This window comes from Phascolarctos cinereus, unplaced genomic scaffold (assembly GCF_003287225.1).
Source record: "Phascolarctos cinereus isolate Bilbo 61053 unplaced genomic scaffold, phaCin_HiC Scaffold_3;HRSCAF=262, whole genome shotgun sequence".
NCBI lineage: Eukaryota > Metazoa > Chordata > Mammalia > Diprotodontia > Phascolarctidae > Phascolarctos > Phascolarctos cinereus.
Genome location: NW_027555736.1, coordinates 118,222,464 through 118,246,741, shown reverse-complemented (window position 1 = coordinate 118,246,741; position 24,278 = coordinate 118,222,464). Strand labels below are relative to the sequence as shown.

The 24,278-nt window shown below is 37.0% G+C and overlaps 1 protein-coding gene across 1 annotated transcript in view; it reads right to left on the bottom strand.

The window, feature by feature from the left end:
- The window catches only part of BLM (BLM RecQ like helicase), a 62,371-nt gene extending 38,458 nt beyond the window's left edge, over positions 1 to 23,913 (bottom strand). Inside the window, exons 1-7 of the mRNA XM_020965580.2 lie at positions 23,653 to 23,913; positions 16,495 to 16,596; positions 13,706 to 14,406; positions 6,979 to 7,150; positions 5,479 to 5,606; positions 3,140 to 3,272; positions 937 to 1,700 (exon numbers count right to left, since the gene is read on the bottom strand). Coding sequence (XP_020821239.1) covers positions 937 to 1,700; positions 3,140 to 3,272; positions 5,479 to 5,606; positions 6,979 to 7,150; positions 13,706 to 14,406; positions 16,495 to 16,592 — 1,996 coding nt within the window. The 5' untranslated portion in view covers positions 16,593 to 16,596; positions 23,653 to 23,913. The remainder of the gene's footprint in view (positions 1 to 936; positions 1,701 to 3,139; positions 3,273 to 5,478; positions 5,607 to 6,978; positions 7,151 to 13,705; positions 14,407 to 16,494; positions 16,597 to 23,652) is intronic.
- Between the last annotated feature and the right edge of the window lie 365 nt (positions 23,914 to 24,278).

Below are 24,278 nucleotides of genomic sequence, written 5' to 3'. Positions count from 1 at the left end.
CTAAGTCCTGTTGATTCTTCCTTCACAATGACTTTTTTGATTCCTACTGCCACCATTATAGTTCAGCGTAGAGAACAAAATACACTAATCTTAGCTCTTGGCACTCACTCTAACCGCAACACTCAACTGTCTCATAAAGATATTCTGTACATCAATTATGACACATTATTTCATCATATTACAAAAATAAATCAATTAATGTGCAATTTTAAAGGTTAAAAAAACAAACCAGAATCTTCATGATACTGATGCATTAAAAACAAGATTTTATGAAATTTTATAGGGCTGATGTGAGGTTTCATTATGTTCTGGCTTTCATCTGTTATTCTTTTCAAATAACTCCTCTTTTCAGTGGCTAATTTAACATTTCCAAGTTTCTGGCACAAGGATTCTAATACCTAACAAATAAACCATTTTATTTATTTTTATTAAAGTTGTGACTCCATAAGTCACTGGGGCTATACTCTGCGCTGAATTTTTTAGTATGTAAAATTTCAACTTCTGTCAAACTAGATCCTTAACAATTTAGTAATCTCAAAATATGCACAATTAAAACTCACGAAAAAAATTTTCTTTTGCTTTCTTCTGGCCCCAAAGAATCATTAGCCTAATTGTTTTAGGGACAATAAAAATTATTTAAATGTAAAACACTTATAATGACGTTAGTCTTCTTATTACAAAAAACTCAATTATAATTTCATATTTTATAAAACTATACTCACTATAAGCCACAAAATAAGATTTTTGGGGGAATGGATTTATAATCTACAATGCAAGTATAAACTTGCATAGAAATAATGTGATTTTTAGTTGAAAGTTTGGTATGATTTTAGCCCATGAAATTCCTGTTCTGGACAATTTTATCTGAGAATCACAGAACCTTGTGTTTAAAGGATCTTGGAGATCAGCACATAGGCATTTAACATTTTAACTTACCAGGGCAATTCTGGATTGAGATGCTTCTATTCTGGTTAGCAGGTACTACTGAGAGGCAGTTTGTCTTGGTCACTGGAGTTCTTTCTGTAAATGATTTAACTGGCTGACCTTCCCGAATAGGCAGATAGATATTTTTGGATGATTCTTCCTCTACTGAATTGTAACTTGGGTTTTCCCAGTCATAATCATCAAAATCATCTATATCAAAAATATCAATATCTTGGGTTTCAGAAAAATCGTTACTTCTCAGGTCATTAACCAAATTAATGTGTTTATTCTGATCTTTTATAGCAGTGCTCGTGAGAAAATTGCCTAAGAGATGTGACCTTTTATATTTCTCTTCTGCCTTTGATATTTCAGTGGAATTGCTACTCAGAAAAGGTTCTGGTGACTGGGAACTGAATAATATTTTTTCAGAGATATTTGTCTTAGCAGATGACAGATCTGATTTTTCTGGAGTAGTTCTTTGTGTGCCGTGCATCCCTGTTGAAACATCCAGATTTGGAAACATCCTTGTAGTTTTATCAAGAAAATTTCCTTGACAATCAGTAGTGGAGACAGGATTAAAAGGAAGGTGTGTAGATTTAAATTCTCTTACTAAATTCCCTGTGAAGGAAGATTTACCCTTTTGAAATGAATGCAGAGAGGAAAAAGCTGTTTTGCCATTTACAGTAAGATCCTGTGAATTAGGCTGGTATATCCAATTCAAGGGTGGAGGACTAGTGTCATTTTTGTTGGAATTTGCATCAGCTAAGAGTTTTCTTCTAGAGAAAGAAAAAAATAACATCAGGTCAAAATCTATCAGCTATAAAAATATGCTTTCTGTTCTCATTCACCCCACCTCTCAAACTATTTTAAGAAATAGTCATTTTTCTCCCACCTTAAAAATTTGAACTAAAGGGATATTTTTAAAAAGGTAATGATTTAAAACAGTAACTACATAGACTCTGGTGATTTAAAATCACCCAGATACAATTCCCAACCAATGTCTCTGAACATTTTGGTATGAAGGTCTGCACTTACCTCTGCTTATTTTCAAGAGGTTAGAAGTAGGGCAAATTTGATGGGAACGTGGGGCTGTCATATCATAGTGGTAGAGAAAAGAAGATTACTGGTTCTCATAAACATCTATCCACTCATGGCTGGATTTGGGGATGATAGACAAAAGGCGAGGCTGGTAGATATTTGGATGCTGGGAGCTCTTATTTGGGCAATTTAATTAAGATTATATATCTAGTTAAGAGCAAGCTCACAGGTACAGCAATAAAAAACAGTTGGAGACCACTGGTCCAAAAATAGGTAATAAAACTCCAACTTTTTAGATTTTAAAAAAAATTTTCAATTAAATAAAACTTCACAGTGGGCAGTAATATTTCAACTTTATAAATTAAAATGGATTCCTTTTACATCAAAATAAATGCAGTGAAGTATACTTTTGGTAATTATAATTTCACCTATTTCTGTAGCATGTGCTTTCTTTCTATGAAGACAATGACCCTTTGTTATTATACTCCTTGGATACTTTTACATTACAACATAGTACATGTTCGTTACACTGTACTCAAAATATTGCTGTTTTTATACCCTTAACTTCAGCTACTTGTCTTCTCCACAGATCACCTGTTTTAAGTAGCTTTGTGGTATTAAAAAGGACTGAAAGCCAAAATTTTTCTCTTACTCTTGGTCCTATCAGAGTGGGATCATTACTACCACTGTCTCAATAAAGTCTTAAAAAGAGGCTGGGGGAAGTGGGGGTGGGTCAGAACAATGACCTGTTCTGTTCTTTTCTCTCTCTCTTTACTACCCTCAACCTCCCTCCCTGTCCCATTCCTTGAAAAGGGCTTAAAGGCTTGGCTTTTTTTTTTTTAGAGGGATCTCAAACGGCACAAGACCTTTTCCATTTCCCCACTTCACATAAACTAATTTTTAGTTGCCTGTTATTCACTTTTAAAACTAATAAAGTTATTTTCCATGTTTTCCAATAATTAATGCTCCCCAAGCCTCTTGCCCCTAAAAACCTACTATCAGAAAAGTACACTCATAGGGATGCCGTGTGTGTGTGTGTGTGTGCGCGCACACATATATCTATATCTCCTATTCATAAGTATTTTGAAAGACTAAAAAATTTTGAGTACCTATATCACCTGACAAATATTTTGTATATAGATAGAATATGCATGCCAAATACAAAAAATTCAGACACCTAAGATCTCGATGCTGGAGAAGTTGGTTTCCGCAATCCAAGCCTTGAAGTTGATAAGTAGGAATAATATCAACTAATGAACAGATGTCCTCCATCACATGAAAAAGCTGTTGTTGCAAAGTTAACAATTTACCTGAAAAATGATACTACATTTGAGTTTGTCAATAAGCAACATTTTAAGATATACCAAAGAGCCATTCTTTTTATTTAGATGATTAAAAACAGCAACATTAACATTTTTTATGAAGATTATTAACATGCTACACTGAAGTTCTACTCTGATGACATCTGTATTATGTTAGGATAGTGCAAGCTCCTAGAGATGCTATCAAGCTGTAAAGGTTTGAGTATGGGCTCTGTGGTTTGAGGACCAGCCAAGTTAAAGTCTGGAGAGGCTCACGATTGGTTTGTCCCCAGGGATGTTGGTCTAAAAAGGTGAAAGGGGCCACACCATCAACACTGGTAGAGAATTGCCACACTAATGAAATCCAGGTACCTGAAGTATGTTATCATGTGTGCTATTTTCACAGCCTAAATTAATGTATGTTATTTTCACAGCCTAAATGAGCAACAAATGAGATCTTTTACACTTGTTGTCATTTCTTAGCTTATATCAGCCCACCTTTCTGGCCAAATAATAAAGAAATAAAGAGGAATAAAGATAGGTTAGAGCTTGAAGGGACTTTTGGGACCATCTCAATCTTCTCATTTTACAGGTGTTGAAACAAAGGCCCAGAAAGATCAGGTAAGCTTAACATCATGAAACATTCTGAAACCACAAATAGTCAGGAGAATAAATTAAATGATTATTATATAATATAATATTCTTCAAGAAAAACTTTGTGTTCAAATGTGAAACGGTGAGTGACATTGTAGGAAGAATCCTGGATTCACAGTCAGGAGACATTGATGGAAGTTCCAGTTCTACCACTTACTAGTTATGTAACCATAACCTTATGAGACAATAGTGAATAGTAAAATGGAGACGAAACCCTGGCACCACCTACCTTACAAAGTTTCTGTGAGAAAAATGCTTTGCATATAATAAATGTGAGTTATTATTATTATTTGACTTCATGCTATTCACTGTTTGTCTTAAAAAGGATATTCAAAATGGTAAAAGTTACAAATGTCATGAAAATTTTTTCCTTATATATGGTTTTAAAAATTAATTTGTTAGTAGTACTCAATTCTCCCTATGCTTAGGGAGCATAATCAAAGGGTAAAAATATCCCACTTATGTGTTATGGTCACTCCTACTGAGAGAAATGACGTGGGGAAATAAACTGTTTCCACGTCAGTCCTATGTCTGGTTACATATGTTACAGGATCCAAACAGAGCAAAAGAACTAGAATACTATCTTCTGGGAGAACAGGACCAATTGCTAGTCATGGGGAGGGAAAGGCATCTATCTGGCCTAGACAAAAGGAACACCAGAAAACACTTAAATATGGTACAATGTTTTAAGAGTTGACAGAGAAAGAGGAGTGCTGAAGGATGATAACCTGAGGAGATGGCAAGGTCTAGGAGAAGTCTAGGCTTGTCTTGGGCAGCAGGAAAGGGACAGATTGAACATTAGAGTGGGAATAAAGGTGGGGGGCAACTGAGAGAGGGGGAATGAGGTCTTCCTTTAGCTGTGAGATTGGGGAAGGAGGGATGAACAAGCATTTATTACGTGACTACTATGTGCCAGGCATTGAGCTGTGCACTTTACAAATGTTATTTGATTCTCAAAACAATCCTGGGAGGTATTATTTTTATTCCCATTTTACAGCTGCAGAAATTATGGTAAAAGGAGGTTAAGTGACTTGCCCAGGGGTCACACTGCTAGGAAGTGTCTGAGGCTGGATTTGAACTCTGGTTGGAGGTTTAAAGAAAGAAGAGAAGAAAGAATAACCAAAGTGAGAATTAGGATAGAGTCAGTTAGGGAAGAACAAAAGGATTGCCTTGTCAAAATAAGGGCCTAGCTGAGATTAGACAACATAAATTTATAGTGGGCTAGTCAGTATGGTTGCATGACTTTTTCCAGTTACTACAGTTAAGGCAAAGGACAGTAGTAGCAATCCAAGGTTGGGGATTTTCAAGGCCTTTACAACAACAGTACAAGGGACTTAAGAGTAGAGGATAACACTGAGCTGAACTGATTAACTAAAGGGTCAAGCAGGGGTGATGGCCTGTGAAAGAACTAGGGAAAATAATCATAAAAGAAATGGAAAATTAATCATACTTAAAAAGCATGACCCAAGATGGAAAATATACTTTTGTACAAACTCAGCTGCTTCATCATCCTCAAATGGGAATAACAAACATCTGCTATTATCTAAAATGTTTTTCATACCATCATATTTTGTACTGGTCTCCTGTATTGGCTGTGGGCTAGTTGTTTTCTCAGATCCTGATGAAAAGTAATTTGATAGCTTAGTAGAATTTTTTTTCTCATCACAGATGGAAGGCTCCTTTAGAGTACTGCAAATAACAAAACAGAAATAAATATAACATGGACTAACTAAAAATATATTTCTATCGATATTTCATTTTTGTCTCTGATATTCCTCCATGACAGGTCTGACAACAATGCACAGATAAAATTTAATTATAGGAATACTATTAGAAAAAGTTCCCTATGTAACAAAGCTGTTTTCCATATTCCATGGATGGTGCAAAACAAGAATGTTTTGTTGATCCAGCAAAACTAATTCCTTCAGTGAATAATCTTTTGAAACAAGTTTCCTAGTACCTTGCATACGACAAACACTTAATAAATGAATTCTGTATTGTGCTGTTTATGTAGGAGGCTCTCTTTAGTATAAAAATGAGCCTCTCTACCTCCTTTGCAGAAGGGGAGACTGCATGTGGAACACTGCAGTTACTTTCATGACTAATATGATTAGTTTTGTTGAACCCTTTTTTCCTTTTTCTTTTTTATTCTCTCTTATAAGGGATAACTCTAGGAGGAGAGAAGAGATTAGATGAGAATGAAGATAATTACAAAACCAAAAGATTCTCAATAAAAATTAATCTAAAAAAGAAAAGTCTCTATAAGTAAAACTTAAATTATGTAAGGTTTCAAATGCTTTGGGGAAGGGGATGAGGAATTTTTCATAGTTCCCTTGTCCTATCAAATAACAATTATGCCTTGACTTTGCTTACAACCGCCAAATTCTAATCAACCATCTCCTAAAACATGCATGAACAGAAAAGGGGTGGTGTAGGATATACACAATACTTTCTGTCTCCTGCTATGGAACTTAATGGGATTTTGCTATGTCCTAATTTTGGAGAAACAGCACAACATATTTACTACCACTCAATGGAGGGTGTCAGATTGGGAAAAGGAAAGACCACTCAGCTGGTGATGCTCTAATGTAGAGGATGAGGATGACAAGGACTAGCAATTCCAGGCATCAGAAGAACTCCACAGATTCCTCTCTAGAATATCAACTCTCTAGAATATCACTTACATAAATGATGTGTCATGTTTAAAATAACAAGAGTAGAGGACAACCCTACGTCACTGGGTCCAAAGCACTTTTTTCCCCTTACTACACATAAAGGTGGGGGTATCAGTGATGCTTCATCTAGGCTCAGAAACCCAGGAATGATTCTTTGTAATATATTCTTTATTATAAATCCAATCACACCAAACAACTGGGAGGGCCATGAAGATTTTAAAGCTGAGTAGTGACTTGGAGTTTTTTCTTTGTAGAATGAGCAAACAAGAAAACAAAACACACTAAGGTACAGGATTAGGAAAATGTAACACGACTTAGCCAAGTGAAATTATTTAAAACAGCTCAATAATAAACAGAAATGTTTGCTTATCAGTTGGCTACTTTACCTAAAGCACCTCAAAGAGGAAGAAGAGGAAGAAAACACTCCTTCTTCTGGAGAAGGTGGAATAAAATCTACATCAAAATTGTCTTCGTTAAATTCCTCGAAGTTAGCACCTAAAGGTTCATCAACTGTATGTTGCTCAACTCCATCAGGATATTTCTTCTTTTCATTGTCATCTAAAACAAAATAGCTAATGAACATAGATCATTTCCACAATTAATAGAAGACGATAGTAACTTGAGTGCTTAAAAGAATCTTCAAAAAGAAAAACCTCAAATCCATAAATAGCTTATATGTACAGTTGCTTTAATGTTTACAAATTAACTAAAATCTATTTAGTTCTCACAATACCTTTTAAACCAGAGGGCTGGGAACTCTTTTTCTATTAAGGGTCACTGACCCTCCTGGGATGGAAGAATAGAAGAAGGTCATATAATTTGAAAAACATTTTTTTATCTTTTTTAAAAAAAGTTTTAAAATTTATTTTAAACTTAAGTACAAAATAAAAAAAGGGGAAAAAAGGGCCATGTACAGAGCAGAACAAGAGAGGATTCAATATATAGCAATAAATTTCCATTTCAAGAAAACCTATATAATCAATACTACACATTTTTTTTTCAAAGCTGTCCAGCTTTTCTTTTTTTCTCTGCTATGCACTTTTTTACTTTGCTCTCCTTCCTAACCCCAATACAATTAAGCCTGGATACATATATACACACAGACAGACAGACAGAAGACACACACAATATACATAGACATCTATAAACACATACCTATATACACATATGTACTCATACACATATATGTAAGACCATACTATGCTTATTTCTACTTCTCAACTGTTTCTCTGAAGGTGGATAACATCTTCTTTTATAAATTCAGGTCTTGCCATGTTTTTCTAAATCAACTAGCTCATCATTTCCTACACCACAGCAATATTCCAACCTGATTCCATCATATCTGAAAGATTGTCTATGAAAGTTTTTTCCCAATTTCCTGCATACCTTCTATTCTTGGCCACATAGGTTTTATTTATACAAGAAAATTTTAATTTAAAATAATCAAAATTATTCATTTTACACTTCAACAATGCTCTCACCTTATAACATAGTTTAAGGTCTAACACTACTGGATCTGCTTACTTTACATCTTTTTTCTTCCGGTTTCTTTGAAGTTCCTGACCTTTTGTTCTTCTAAAAGAACTTTGATATCATTTTTTTCTAACTCAGTAAGATAATTTTTAGTAATTTAATTGGGATGGTATTTAAATAGGTCAGGTAAAATTGTGATTTTTTTTTATTATATTGGCTTTACCTACCCATGAACAATAAATATTACTTCAATTATTTAGACCTAACTTATAAAAAGCATTTTATGTTTATATTCGTATAGTTCCTGTGTCTGTTTTGGCAGGTGTAGTCTCAGATATTTTATACTGTCTACTTATTTTAAACAGTCTAAAACAATATTGAATAATATGGCTGACACATAGTGTAGTTTCTTAATTTAGTTTAAAAAAAAATTCTGCCTGCCTGCTTTTTAACTTAAGAAAGAGAACTAAAACTATACTCAATAACAAATAATAGAATATGTGTAAAAAGTATAATAATCAGACTGATTTTTAAAAAATAAACATACGCGAACTCAAACAACTAAATCAATGTCCTTCAAAGCAATCATTTTGGCAGGCTTATTACAACAACGCTGCCATTACAAAAACCATTTATAGAATTACATTCAGAGACTCTTAAGAAGCTAAAAAAACATTCGTTTCCTTACTTTACAGTCACACTCTGTTCTTTGACCAAGAACACATTACCAAATGGGGCCACCCACTTCACTGGTTCCAAAGAACTTTTGTTCCCTGCTCCCCCCACCCCCATTAAGTCAAATCCACCTTTAAAGCATTAAGACTTGCACTGCTTAAGACTTTCAAGAGAATATCCCTTTTTCTTATTCAAGAAATTGTGAGGACAATTCTAAAGTAGGAATTCTAAACACATTTTGAGCAATGGTGGCATTATTGTAAAACATACATAGGCTCCCAAAGTGAATGCTCTGAAGGGGACTTTTGCATAGATATAAATTCTGACATATTTATAAAACATAGAACCGATGTATAATATATGACTACAAAAATGACTTTTTTTTTTAAAAACAGCCATATCTTCTATATCAGTAAGGGAGCAAAAAAGGGGAAATTTAAGGGTGCAAAACAGACAAATGCATATAAAGGAAAGCTAGAGAGAAATCTACATAGAATACCTTGTAGAACAACACATAAGTGTGTTACATGTACACCCACACCCACACCCACTCACCAGTTACAATAGTTAGAGACTTTCATGGAATAACAGCCCCATCCTGTGGCCTTTTAAGATACCAACATTGAGACTTTCAAATTGAAGTCTTGTTTTCACAACTGCAGGCATAAATAGAGCTATTGCCTACTGATTTTAAGTAGAGGGCTAAAGGTTTCCTACCGGTAAGTAAATATAAGGTAATGTGAAGGAGAGAATACCAATAATCATAAGGATCTGGGAAGGTTTCATAGAAGTGATACGCGAGCTGACTCATGTAGGAGTTTTGAAAGGCCGTAACGATGGAGTGCATTCTAGGTATAGGGGCAGCTTGGGTGAATGCATGGAAGCAGAGGATGCTGAGTTTGGGAAATAGTTAATAAATAGTCTACTTTGCCTGGAATGTAGAATGCATGAAAGGAAGTTTTATGAAATAAAATTGAAAAGGTAGGCTGGAATCAGGCTGAATGCCAGGCTAATGAGTTGGTATTTTATCCTATAAGGGGCTACTAAAAATTTCTGAATAGGGAAATGACATGATAAAATTTTTGTCGTAGGAAGATTAATTTGAAAACTCTGAATGAGGAGAGCCAGGAATCAGGGAGACCAATTAGGCAGCTATTAGTCCAGGTGAGACCGGGCCTAATTAGTGCCAATGTAAACGAAAAGTCAGGAATAAGTATGAGAAATATCACAGAGATAGAATCAGTAAGATTTTTTTTTTAGGCAATTCGGGTTAAGTGACTTGCCCAGGGTCACACAGTTATTAAATGTCAAGTGTCTGATCTTAGGCTGGATTTGAACTCAGGGCCTCCTGACTTCAGGGCCGGTGCTCTATCCACTATGCCACCTAGCTGCCCTGAATCAGTAAGATCTGGCAACTGATCGTATAGGATAAAGGAGAGAAAACGTATAGGATAATTCTGAGGTTACTAATGAAAGTGTTTGAGAGAATGGGAGAGATGATCTTACTAAGATAAAGAATATAAAAAGAGAAGAGTGTTAGGGGACACATAGCTGGGAGGGTGGGTTGGGGTATGGATGATGATCTAGCAAAGCACACCGAGAAGGAACACTCAAATAGTTAGGAGAGAGACTGGGACACAGCAGCGTCACAGATGCCAAGGGAAGAGAGAAGATCCAGAAGCTGGTACAAGTGTCGAAAGAGAAGTCAAGGAGAGGTAGGCTTGAGAAAACTATTGGATTCAGCAGGTAAAAGATACTAAAAATTTGACGACCATATGTGAATCTGAAAAGCTTTGGCACAAATAAAATCAATGCAATTAGGATAAGAAAAGAAAGCATCAATTAGGAAAAAATGTTTGTATCAAATGTGACAGCTACAAAATACACAGAATTATAGAACCAAGAACCATTCCTCAAGGGATAAGCAGTCAAAAGGATATGAACAGCTTTCCAAAAAATTGCAACTACGAACAACCATAAGAAAAAGTGTTATCACTAATAACAAGAAAACTGCAGATCAGTTTGCAAATCAGAAAACAGCTGAGGTTTTACTTCCTACTTAAAGGAAATAGAAATACTTGATGTTGGAAGAGCTATGAAAAGACAAAGACAAACACACGAAATATACACTGTTGGTAGAGCTCTGAACTGATTCAATCGTTCTGAAAAAGAATTTGGAATTACGCTAAAAAAGTAAGTAAAACGTTCATACCCTTTGGCCTAGAGAGCACACTGCTAAGGTATAAGACAGACAGAAAAGGTCTCACACATATCAAAAATATTCATGACGCTTTTTTTTTTGTGCCAGCAAAAAAGCTGGAAACAAAGTACATAGCTATTAACTGGGAAACAGTTAAAAGTGTTGCAGGAGGTAGGCACACAAAGTCCCAATTCAGGTACTAAATTTGGAAACATGAGTAAACCAAAGAAGATACCTACCAATATAAAAAAAATTGCAAATTAGGGATACCATAAAAGGAAAGTAACGCTGTAACATCTGAAAACGGTGATGCATAAGAAAAAATAAAACAAAACATTCACAAGGACTACATGAACACCTAACAAAAATGAGGCAAAAGATAAAATAATTAAAAGAAGTTCTTGAGAAAAGAACTGGAAGAAGAATTAATAGGCTAGAAGAGGAAAGTGGTTAACCTTATCCAGGAAATGGGCTAACTGAAAACTAGAACATAACAGAAATCAATGACTTTGGGAGAGAATGAGAAATATAAGAACAAAATCAAAAGATTGAAAAAATAGAAAAAAAGGTAAGATATCTGATATTAAAAAAGTGAATTCAAAATCAGGTCAGAAAGAGGAAATTTAAATATTATTCAATTCTATGAAAAACCATTAATTTTTTTTAAAAGTCTAGATACCATATTTCAAGACGTCATAAATGAAAACTCCCCAGATCTGTAAGAATCATTGAGGCAAAGATAGAATAACTACACCAATTATCTCCAGAAAGGAAATCCTAGGTATGTCACTGCCATAACCCAGAGCTTCCACATCAAATTAAAAAAACTGCAAGTATTCAAAAATAAGTAATTCAAGTACCAAGTGACCATAGTCATACAAGACCAGGCAGCTACTACAAAAAAATGAAGGAAGTCCTTGGAGTGTAATATGTAAAATGGTAAAATAGAGGCTTATGATAAGAATAATCTGTAGGTCAAGCAAATTTAATAAAAATAGCAATATTAACTAAATGTATTTATTCAGTACCATAACAACCTACCAAAGGACTATGTTACAGAGCTAGAAAAAGTAACAACAAAATCATCTGGAGGAACAAAAAGGTCAAGAATATCAAGGGAATCAAAGGAAAAAAAAGAAAAGAAGGGGGCCTAGCAGTATCCTTTCTCATACTATACCATAAAGCTGTAATGGTCAAAACAATTTGGTACTGGGGAATAAACGGAGAGGTTGATTAGTGGAATAGATTAGATACACAACATACAGAAGCAAATGAACGCAATAACCTACTGTTTGGTTAAGCCAAAGTGCTCAGCTATTGGGGCAAGAACTCATTATCTGACAAAAACTGATGGGAAAACTGGAAAATAGTCTGGCAGAAATTAAGTACAAACCAATACCTCAAACCACATACAAAGATAAGCTCCAAATGGGTTAAGTGCGACATAAGCAAATTAAAATGTAGTCCTTGTGGAGAATCTTTTGTTTTGTTTTTTCTTATGCATCACTGTTTTCAGTTGTTACAGCATTACTTTCCTTTTATGGCATCCTAAATTGCATTTAAAAAAAAATATTGGTAGAACATGGAAGAAACCACCCTTAACATCTATCTATGGATGTGGGAAGAGTTTACCATGAAATGAGAGATAGAGAGGTTCACAGGAGGTAAAATGGACAATTTTTATCACAAAAAACTAAAAAGTTTTTGCACAAAACCAATGGAATTTGCCATTTCTCATAAGTGGGTACATGAGAAGAAAAATATAGAAACATAGGTAAAGGGGTGTGGGGAGCTGGCATTAAGGCATTAAATGAATCTCTCTTATAAAGAGGGTTGACAATACACACTCACACATAAACGCAGTTTGTTGTAGAAATATAGAACTATACCAAACTTCACAGAGAAATAAGTGGAATGGTGGGTGGTGAGAGTGCAGGTTACAAGGAAGGCAACAGTTACAATCAAAATAAATTTCCTGATCCTGAAAGGAAGAGTAAAGGAGAAAAGAAAGAGAAAAGAACTAGAATCTAAGAAGGTGCCTTATATTATCTATTAGACAACTGGGGATTGGCCAAACAAATTACATTATACTAATATAACTGCACCATAAGAAATGACAGAGAGATAATTTCAGAGAATCCTGGGTAGTACGAACTTCTACAGCATGAAATGAACAGAACCAGGACAATTTAAACAAAGGCTAGCAACACTATAAATTAAAACAACTTTGAAAGACTTATGAACTCAGATCAATGTATTTCTCCTAATGTTGTTCATGCTATAGGCCTGGAGTTCTTTCCTATTTCAAAGGCCGAACTCAAATGAATCTTCCTCCAGGAAGCCTTCCCTAATAAGCTCCTCTCCCTCCTAATTACCTTTTCCCTCAGGCCTCACATAAAATTTTGTTTTATAACTTGTCGAATTGTATTTTATAGCAATCTATGTCCTCTACTTAAGGACGATTCCTCAAAGGCAGGGACCATGTCTTACTTATACTTTGTACTCTCTCCTCAAACTCACTTGCAAGTGCCTAATATGTTCTTTGTGCTTTAATATGTTTGCTGATTATGCAGCAATACATTAGCTATTCCAAGGTTAATGAAAACAATCAATAGCTAAGACATAGTTAGGGTTCTGGGAATTAATTTCCTCAACTGCAAGTAGGGAGTTGACCTAGCTCTCTAAGGTTCCCTCCAGTTCTAACATTCTATAATTCTAAAATTTAGTTAATATATTGAAAGAAAGAGTTCTATAAAAGTCATTACCTCTTTCATTGCCCAACTGAGTTTTCAAAGCATGGCATTCTTGAATATCTTCATTTCTAAACTCTTTGGAAATGGAATCATCATCAAGGCAAATCACAGGACTACTTAGCTCTTCTGATTCAGGCAACTTTTTTTTAATCAATTCTGCTTGTCTGCTTTTACCAGATGGAAAATTTGAAAGCTCTGGATCAACCGTCTTCCCATTTGCTTTACATGTCCGTGTTTTAGAAGAGTTATTTTTATCCCCTTTTGATCTCTGAGTATTACTTAGTTTCGTAAAACAAGTTCTGGAGGGTGTATTATAAGTTTTCGAATTGCCAGAAGTATCAAAGTCATCTATGTCGTCCCAGTCACTGATGAGGATGGTAGAGTCAAATGAAGAATTCAATTCTAATTTCTTAGAATCTTTACACAATTCCTTGTTGACAGAGTTTTCTTTTGCAGGAGGTTGTAAATTACATGAAGGTTCACGGGTGTTCTTTGAAGAATCTGACAATATCTGATTTGAATAAAACTTCTGGATTTGTTGTCCTTTTGAAGTTCTCTCTGAGAAGGCACTGATACTTGTCTGCTGGTTCTTGGTACTGGGGAAAGGCTTACTGAGAGGAAAGGTCTCAGTAACATTAACATCCTTATCTCTTAACACAAGAGCCTGAGTTGCACTGTTGCTAGAAGGTATTCTCTTTTTAAAAGTGAAACCTCTGAAAAGGTATATTAAAGACTGATATATTATTTTAACATCCCCATAAAAAACAATACATTTTATTTTTAAAAGAAAAATAAGACTTTCTTAGTTAAGCTAATTTACTTGTGAAGAGTTAACTCTTTGGTGTATTATGGTTTTTACCAATTTGCTTTCATCTTCCCTGATTTGTGTTTTCCCTAAAATCTGCTTAATGACTTAGAAAAAACATCAGATATCCAAATTCTGACTTAAAAAGAAAAGTTTTTTCTGAACCTGTGATTCCATCTGTGTGTAGGAACTTTCCTGCCCAGATAAGGAATACAACAGACCAAACAATGGATCTCTAACTTACGGTCTTAGAAGAGCTAGCTGCCCAGGACACTGAGACACAGTAACCTGCTCAAGGTCACAGAACTAGCAGGTTTTCTATCCACTATGTAATACTGCCTCTGTGACTGCTTAGAAGCTGATCATTTATCATACAAGCCTTTTGACTCTCTACTTTTCTCCCTCAAACTGCCTGTCTTTTGGTTATTTTGTACTCATTAATTAACACCTCCTTCAGAGGGTAGGCAGGACAAAATAAAAGAAACTTAAATAAGCCATGTTTTGAAAGTTGTAAACAGGCTTGGTATAGGTTTTGTAGAGGAGTCAGAAATTACTGCCTAAAATGAGACTGTTGGATCATCCTTGGATTTCAGTTAATAGTGCTATTCTAATAGTTCACTAGTACTTTTACTTTGCTGTATTTACAAAGTTTTAGTAATTAAAAATAAACTCCACTTAAATAATATGGACTTAAGTTTTATGCAAGAGCCCTAGGTAATAGACATATTACCATGAAGTCATGCTTAACTACCAAAGACAGAAAATGAAAAAACTGCATAGTTAAAAATCTGTGTCTTGGATCTAAAAGAGATCTCCAATATCATCTAGTCTAATCTTTTTACTTTTTTAAGAGGAGAACACTCAGGCCAGGTCAAATGATGTGTTCAAGGTGATGGGGTAATGCACTAGGTAGCAGAGCCAGCCAAGATTTAAACTACAGGCCTCCTGACCCCAAATTCAGGACTCTTTTTATTATACCACTGAAGAATAACTGAAGGTACTTATGAATAACTAATGGCTCAATAAGTAATTTGTCTTATCAACCGCTCTAATACGGAATGTCACAATATGAAACAAAAACCTTTAATCTGTTAAAAAATTCAATGTTTTGGATCTGAACTGATGCATAGAAATAGAGGGGCAAAACATCTGCAAGTACCAGACAGCCAATTATAAGTATGACCTGCTAATAATTCAAAAGTTGGATGGGTTCTAGACAAAGTCTCTGCACTTAAGTTATTAATATTAACTTGACTCTCCTCCAGATGAATGGGGATCAGGAATAAATGGGGGATTAGGGCAGGGTCACTGTTTGTTAAGTGCTGGGGAAAGGCTTTCAAAACATGCTGCACAGCCTAGGAGGATAATGGTCAAAGAGAAATGAAGCCCCTTAAGAGAATTACCCCAAGCTAGTCCTTACAAGTCTCAGTATTTTTTAACTTGCTGCAAATAGATTTGTGCTGATCAGCTAAAACATTGTCAGGGTTAAAATTGTGCCCTCTTCACAAGGGTGAAATAGATAAGGACAAAATGTCTGACTGGAGACCAAAGAAGATTGAGATGCAGAATAAAGATAATGGAATCCTAAACTTCTAGTTCTATACTAAGCAGGTAACATGATATTGGGCAAATCATTTGACCTCTCTGGACCTTCATTTCTTTATGTATAAAATGTGAGGTTATACTAAATGACTTCTAAAATTCTATGTTTTCATGCTTTTGTAACATTTTGTATCTTATATAGGGACTAGCCTTGTGATCTCATTGTTAAAGGCAACTCCCAGATGAGCAGTTACCCTACCAAAGTAGGTTAGTACCTTCTCTGCAGCTTATGGTCTTAAGGGGGCATTGGCAATTTAAGTGACTTGCCCAGTACAGTGTGTGTCAGAGAGAAGGACTAGAACTCTGATCTTTCTGGCTTCAAGACTAGTTTTAGCTCTGTCCACTTTACCACATTGCCTCTCACTGTAATGGCATAACAGACCAAAATACTTACGCAGATTTGGGTTTCAGAACATTTAATTTATTTTGAATTTCTTTGGCTGAGTGACGTTCTAGCTGCTGTTGCAGATTATTCTGAGGAATAACAGCCATAATTCTAGGTGGAGAGAAAAAAATGCTATCAGGTACTTAATATTTATCACAATATTTATAAGGAGGGAGGGAACACACACAAGAACTACTGATCCCCAAAACCAAATGTTTCGAATGTGTCCAAGGTGATAATATGCTTGGTTTTTTTTTAGTGTCACAGAATTAAGAAATGGTGACATCTGTACATAAAATACATTGTAAATTTTAAGATGTCATAATATCATTCATTCACTAACGACCTATTCCGATGACTCATTTATGGCATATAGCAAACCCTGGGTTCTAGTTTAGTTCAAGAGAGTGGCATTTTTTGCTCTAGAACAGGGGCTGGCAAACTGTAAGCTTAGCTGGCCACCCTGTAAGAATGGTTTTTACGTTTTAAAAATGTTCACTGGCTGTACCAAAACAGGCCATGGATGGCATTTGGCACACTGTTTGCTGTTCCCTGCTCTACATGCTCCTATTCAGGCTAGAAAGACTTCAAGTTATGGGCCTGGTAATAAAGTAGATATTTTTCAAATCGACCCCAGTTTGGTTAAATTTGGAGAGGCTTTTCTGGCCACTCTTGAAGACAACGTACCGGGGCAAAGGATAGTTAAGATCTATGTTGCAGGGGTACCTCCACTGGCAAAATCAGAGATCCCAGAAGCATTGTTAGGATACAGCAGACAGGAGAGGGGAGTGGAACCCAAAGAGGAATTGGAAAACCTAATTAAAAATTGGAAGAGAGTATATATTTCCTGAGCAGAAGTAAAATCAAGGAACAAAGAAGAAATCATAGTGAGTGGTAACAATGGCTTATTAAAGAAAGATTTATGTTAATTTACTTATTCAATGCCATACCAAACTACCAAAAAATATTTTATTGAACTAGAAAAAATAATAACAAAATTCACCTGGAAGAACAAAAGGTCCAGAATATCAAGGGAATTAATGAAAAGAAATGCAAGGGAAGGTGGCCTACCTAGCAGTACCAGATCTAAAACTGTATTATAAAGCAGCAATCATCAAAACTACTTGGTACTGGCTAAGAAATAGAGCACAACCCAAGAAGTTTCAACACAAAAAAAGATTTAACAGAACACATTTAATATTTTTGCATATCAAATGCTTTACTGCTTGAGTTTAGTGTCAACCCAAAATCATGCTTGCTAACAGAAAACGGTTTTGAAAAATTTAAGAGATTTAATCCTTAATTTATGGATTTCAATCACCTAACAGAATGGAAGCTCTCTGACGGAGACTTGTTTTTGTCTTCATATTCCTAAGCATACTGCCTTGAATACACATGCCAGTTGAATTAAACAAAAATCTCATTTTTACTAATAATGTTAATCATTCCAGTATTCTCACAGCACTTTTATTGGCAACTGACTTGCATTTCCTCTTCTTGTACTTTGCTCTGATTATCCTTTGGAGGAGGTACTAATGAGGCATGGAGAAATATTGTAGCAAAGACCCAACATTAGTTAAATTTCTCGTGTCAATGACATTCCAGTTCCTCAAATCACTTCGTGATTTTGCACCCACTATAACACTATACTTTTACTCATCTGTGTGATTCCCCAGATCCTCTCCTTTGTAAAAGTCTTTCATATGATAAATCATGCTGGGGAAAAACCTAATTCAGAGATTTAATCTAAATATATCAAATCGGACTTTTGTAGCTCCTGGGGAGTATTGTTTCATAACTTTGTATTTATATCTCTAGTGTCTAACATAGTACCTGGCACAAAGATGGAATTTAATAAATGCTTGTGGATATTGCTACTGAAACTGGGACAGAAGCACACAGTCATAAGGCCTTCAGTCATAAGGGAAAGAAATGGAGCAAGGTGACCTATGATAGCAATTACTACATTTTCCAAATCTTAATAACTTCCATTGTTCTCTTCTGAACGCTTCCTAAATTCTACATATTTTGATTGCTCCATTAGGAGTTAAATGGGCCTCTGATAATCTTAATAATGAAACAACTAAAGCCAAATGCTGACGTGATTAACTGTTACTTCAAACTAGAATCTTTATAAATTCTATGAGTTGCTTGTATACAATCCTTTCTGAAGGCAGTGAAGATGGTAGATAATTAGGCAGGACTTAAGTGAACCCACATCTCCCCATAAGTGGTACAGAAACGCTTAAAAATAAAGCAGGAGGAACAATGATATAGAAGAGTGAAGAGAAACTCTAAGCTCTTCCATCCAGTCCAGGACTGCAAAAATGAATCCAGAATCCTGTGGAAGATCTGAGCAAAGAAGAGACCAGGCAGGCAGAAGCCAAAGCATGGACCTTCCTGGATCACAAGACAAGGCCAGAGCTAGTACAGCCATGCCTGAAGTACTGCAGGATAATGGTATCTAGGTGGCCCCCACTTAAGACATAGGAAAAGACCAGTGCCCAATGGGCCCCACATAAGGCACTGAAGGGAATAAAAACAGGTCACCTGTGAAGTGTCAGGCAGCCCATCCATCTCTAAGTCACAGCAGGAGAGAAAGCCAGGGTAGCATTTGGGAAGCACAGTCCCTCAGATCTTCCAGGACTCTTGCTACTATCACAATCAACAACTTCAAGATGAGGCCTTGCCAAGTTGATATCAAGGGTCAGAGACAAATCTGGGTTTGGAATTGTGCAAGAAAGAGGAGATAGAAAGAGCTAAGCAAAATTTGAGTCACGTCATAATTTCTATGGGCCATTAGATTAGAATTAGAAAAGGCCATTAGAAATATAGTTCTAAGAAGGAAGGGCCTACTTTAGCTCCATCCAGGATCAAGCAGGGTAGTCAATCAAAAAACATTTATTAAGTGTCTATTATGTTCCAAGTATCACATTAGGCATCTGCCCACACTGCTTATACTACCTACTACTAGATCTAGAAACAGAGAACTAAGATATGAGTAAACGAAAGAAAATATTGAATGAAATGAAGAAATACTTTGGACTGAAAGAATCCCAAGAGGTAAACCCAGAAAAAAGTGTAATTCCACAATTACAAACAAGGTCTCAGAGAAAAGAATGTCCTGGCCGCAAGAACTACAAGATCTCTTGGAAGAAATGAAACAAAGCATACAAAATGCAATGTGAAGGAAATGGCAGCTAGGGAGGAAAGAATGGTAAAGAGATGAACTCTCTTAAACTCAGAAACTGTTCTTTCAAACAGAAAGCAATGACTCTAAAAGACAACAAAAAATATTAAAGCAAAACCAAAAGATTGAAAAAATGAAGAAAATGAAAGGCATTTTCTATCAAAAACAACTGATCTGGAAAACAAGTCAAGGAGAGATAATCTCAGAATCATTTGACTAACTGAAAATCATGACAAAAGGAAAAAAGGCATAAAAATTATATGTCAAGAAATCATAAACAAAATTGCCCAGGTTTATGAGAACCAGATGGCAAAGTAGAAATCGAAAAAATACATTAGTTACTTCCAGAATGAAACTCTAAAATGAAAACTCCCAGGAATATCGTGACCAAAATTCTGAGCTTCCAAATCATAGAAAAAATACTGCAAGCAACCAAAAAGAAAAAGTTCAATTTCCAAGTCATAATCAAGATCACAAAGTTGGTACATGTCTCTGTAAAGGCAAAAGATAAAGGCTTACAAACAAAAAAATCTACCAGACAAAACTGAGCATACTTCTAAATGGTAAAAAAAAAAAAGGCTTTTGGTAGGGGGCTTTTAAGCATTCCTAATGAAATTTCCCTGCCAAAATTGAGCAGAATCTTTGAATTTGAATGTAAACCTGGGAATCAAGAGAAACAGGAAAAGGCAAACTATATAGGACTGATAGAAAAGATTGCATGATGATGAATTGTTTACATTTTAATTAGGTAGAAAAAATAAGTGTCTTCTTGGAAACCTAATGTCTTCAGGGATCATAAAGAAAGTTATGACAGGCAGAGAGCCTGTTCTGCTTTAGATCCTGAAAGGAAGAGCAAAACTCTGGCCCTTCTCTTTTCTTGTACTCGAGATCTGTGTAGCAGAGAACCCCATGCATGCATGCTTCTCTTCAACTGTGGGTTATGAGAAATGTACAGGTCCATGAGGTGGAGCCTAACAGAAGGGAGTGTTGCTTGACACTTTCAGGAAAGGGAAAGTTTTCCTGATAGTTGATGGACTTAGGTATGATAGAAATAGCCTGCTGATCTGCCTAAAACAAGTCTCTCCCCATTCCAGTCCATCTTCCATTCAGCCACCAAAGTGATTTTCCTAAAAAGCAGGTCACACACACCACAGCACCTGCTTACTCAATAACTCCAGGGGCGTCCTATTATCTCCAGGATCAGATACAAAATCCTCTGACATTCAAAGCCCTTCACAACATAACCCTTCCCCTCCTCATGTATTCCTGGATCCAGTGACAATGGCCTCCTTACAGTTCCTCAAACAAGACACTCCATCTCCAGCCTATGGGTACTTTTCCTGGCTGTCCCTCATGCCTAGAATGCTCTCCCACGTCATCTCTACCCCGGCTTCCTTCAAGTTGCAGCTAAAATTCCACCTTCTACAGGAAGCCTTCCCAATTCCTCTTAATTCTGTTGATTACTTCCTATTTATCCTGTGTAAAATTTATTTGTACATAGCTGTTTACATGTTGTCTCTCTCATTAGATTACGAGCTCCTCAAAGGCAGGGTCTCTCTTCTGTCTTTCTTTGTATCCCCAGAACTTAGAACACCGTCTAGTAAAATAACTGGCTGACATGTTGATTTTAAGATGTCTACAGGATATCCAGTTTGAGATGTTCAATAGGTACCTGGAGATAGGAGACTAGAGGCTGGGAGAGAAGTTAGGGCTAGGCAAGTAAGATTCGAGAGTCAAATGCATAGAGAGGATACTTGAAACCACAGGAGCTGATGAGATCACCAAGTGAAACAGTGTATTTGGGCTAGAGAGCCCAGGAGAGACTTGCGGGTCCCTCTTGGTTGGCAGGGGCGCCATGGAGAACCAGGACAGATCAATGTCATAAAAACCTAGAGAAGATATTAAGGAAAAGAAGGTGACTAATAGTGTCAAAGGCTGCAGAGACCCCAAAAGGATGAAGACTGAGAAAAGGCCATTAGATCTGGCAGTTAAGAAATCATTAATAATATTCATTTGCTCAGATTAGATGTAGAATTTTAAAAAATATAGCAAAAATAACTACAGCAATATTGCTCACATTAACGTGTGTTCAACTCTAAGGCTGTCTTTTCCTGTTTTAAGGAACACTGCCTGTCCTTCTCAGGGACAGACAATGTCTATGACCAGTGACAACTACTAGTGAAATTCTATTACTTTAAGGATCTGTGATTTCTTCTCTTCCTTCCACCATTCACACAGATCCTTTTATACCTTCCTAAATGGTCTTCATAAATTGCTGTTTAGTAAAAATTAATAACCTTGTAGCCAACCAAGTGATGATAAGCCTCTCTGAGTTGTTAGAAAGGTCCTCGGATGAGACATATAGATCTTCAATATCATCTTAGCTTGGTGTATTCACAGAGCAAAGCCTTGGGTCCAAGTTCCCTAGCACTTCCACTAAAGCTGTCTGTATGACCTTGGGCATTTTTCATTCATAAAATGAAAGATTCAGACTAGATGATCTTCAAATATTTAAGTCAAGTGATTTCCATGGAAGAGAGGCCCTTTTGATCAGGACAGGTGTGTATTTTTGGGGAAAGTAGTCGAATTCTTCTCCACTAGAGTACTACTCTTGATTCCTTTTTGTGTGTACAAATGTCCCTGTCTGTACACACAAGGTTCCTGAAGCCTGTGCCAGCTGAGCACAAGTCCTACTAATTTCTGATGGGATCTATCAAGACTGGAAAAACTTCATGGGGAAAGGTCCTAATGGTGATGTTGAATGGTCTATGTCTCATCTATTTGAGCAGCTAGGTGGCACAGTGAATAGAGAGGCAGACCTGGAATCAGGAAGAACTAAGTTCAAATGGGGCTTCAGACACTTGCTAGCTGTGCGACCTGGGAAAGTCACTTAACCTTCTTTGCCTCAGTTTCCTCATCTGTAAAATCAGCAGAAGAAGGAAATGACAAACCACTCCAGCATCTTTGCCAAGAAAACCCCCTAAAAGGGGTCTCGAGGAATTGGGACACAACTGAAAAATGACTCAACATCTCCCTTATGATGGGAATGGATTCCTAATCCACAGTCCATTGTTCTATAAACATATCAGGCTATATTTGTGATGACAGCCAGCCTCAGAGCCAGGAAGACTTGGCTCCAAGGCCCATCTCTGATACCCTGTTGGCTGCGTGATCCTAGGCAAGTTATTTCAGCTCTCGCTACAATAGGCAACTAAGATGCAGTGAAGGTGGTAATCTGCATTGGTGGAAGATGTTCTCCATTACCAAAGAAATCAGGAGTCCAATCCCTATTCCTACATGCAACCATTGGCAACGGTAAGAACACTGCCAACTCCAAGTTTAATCTGAATACTTTAAACGTCAGATTTGCACAATTCAAAATAAGAGAAACTAAAGCCACTGCTCCAATACAACTACTTTTTCTTATTTTCCTCCTGCCTATCCATCAAATTTGTCAGTGACATTGCTTAACCCTGTTGGTGGTTCTTCCAGCTGAACAAAATGCAGCTCCACAGCATCAACAAACCTGGAAGGAGCCTTAGAAGCACTAGGCTTTTACCAATGAAGAAACTGAGACAAAGGGACGTTCTTTTTTCCCCTTCTCTCCCTTAGGCTGCAAAGGGAAAGGACTCTTAGGAGGAATAAATAGGCGGAGTCACACCTGCCAGAGTAGGGGTCAAGAGTCGTAGGTTCAAAGGGCGGGGCCACAGCCGGTGGGCCCTTGGACCTCACTTTCCCCTCCTGAAAAGCGAGGCTGGCGTCGAAGTCTCCCACCGCGACCTCGATGACTGGGGAGGAAGGGGGCGCCTCTCCAGCTGCGCCCCCGTTCCCGCTCCCGACAAGGTAAGCCCAGGGCAACAGCCCCGACCCGCCGGGAGATGGCCCGGGCAGAGGTTCCGGAACGAGGTCCGGGGAGCCTCCGCCGGAGGGGTGTTAAGCTGACTCCACGGTAGCTTACATCGCACCCACACACTCACCTTGCAGGAGTCCTCCCGGCCAGTGTCGTTCAGGGTGAAAATAACACGCAGCATGGCTCCCCGGACAAAACGCGCGCAGGTTCGCGCGTCGGGAGGTCTTCTCCCAATTGGCATACTCTCTCGTGGGAACCAACCAATAGTGTTACTTCCTGGGGTTTGGCCACGCCTTCTCCGAGGCGGAAGCAATTGGGCGGCCACTGAGAAGAGCGAAGAGGAGGCGGTCTATGAGTCACGTGACTCAGAATTGACTAAGGGTGAGAGAGAGAGGAGAGAGAGAGAGAGAGAGAGAGAGAGAGAGAGAGAGAGAGAGAGAGAGAGAGAGAGAGAGAGAGAGAGAGAGAGAGAGAGAGAGAGAGAGAGAGAGAGAGACCGAGAGACCGAGACCTCGCGACCGGAAATTGCGTATTGTCACGTATAAGGGCATAGCGAGTATTGTAGTAAAAGTCCCTTCCTCTTACTTATCTCGTTGGGCGGTTCTTGCGGATGTAGCTGGGCCTTGTTTATTTTGGAGGTTCCAGGTTCTCCTGAAACACCTGAAAAAACACCAAAAAGACCGTGACCTGTGGATTAAGGAAAAAGGTGTCATCCTAAAACTACCATTTTATTCCTTTGTATTTGACTCCCCT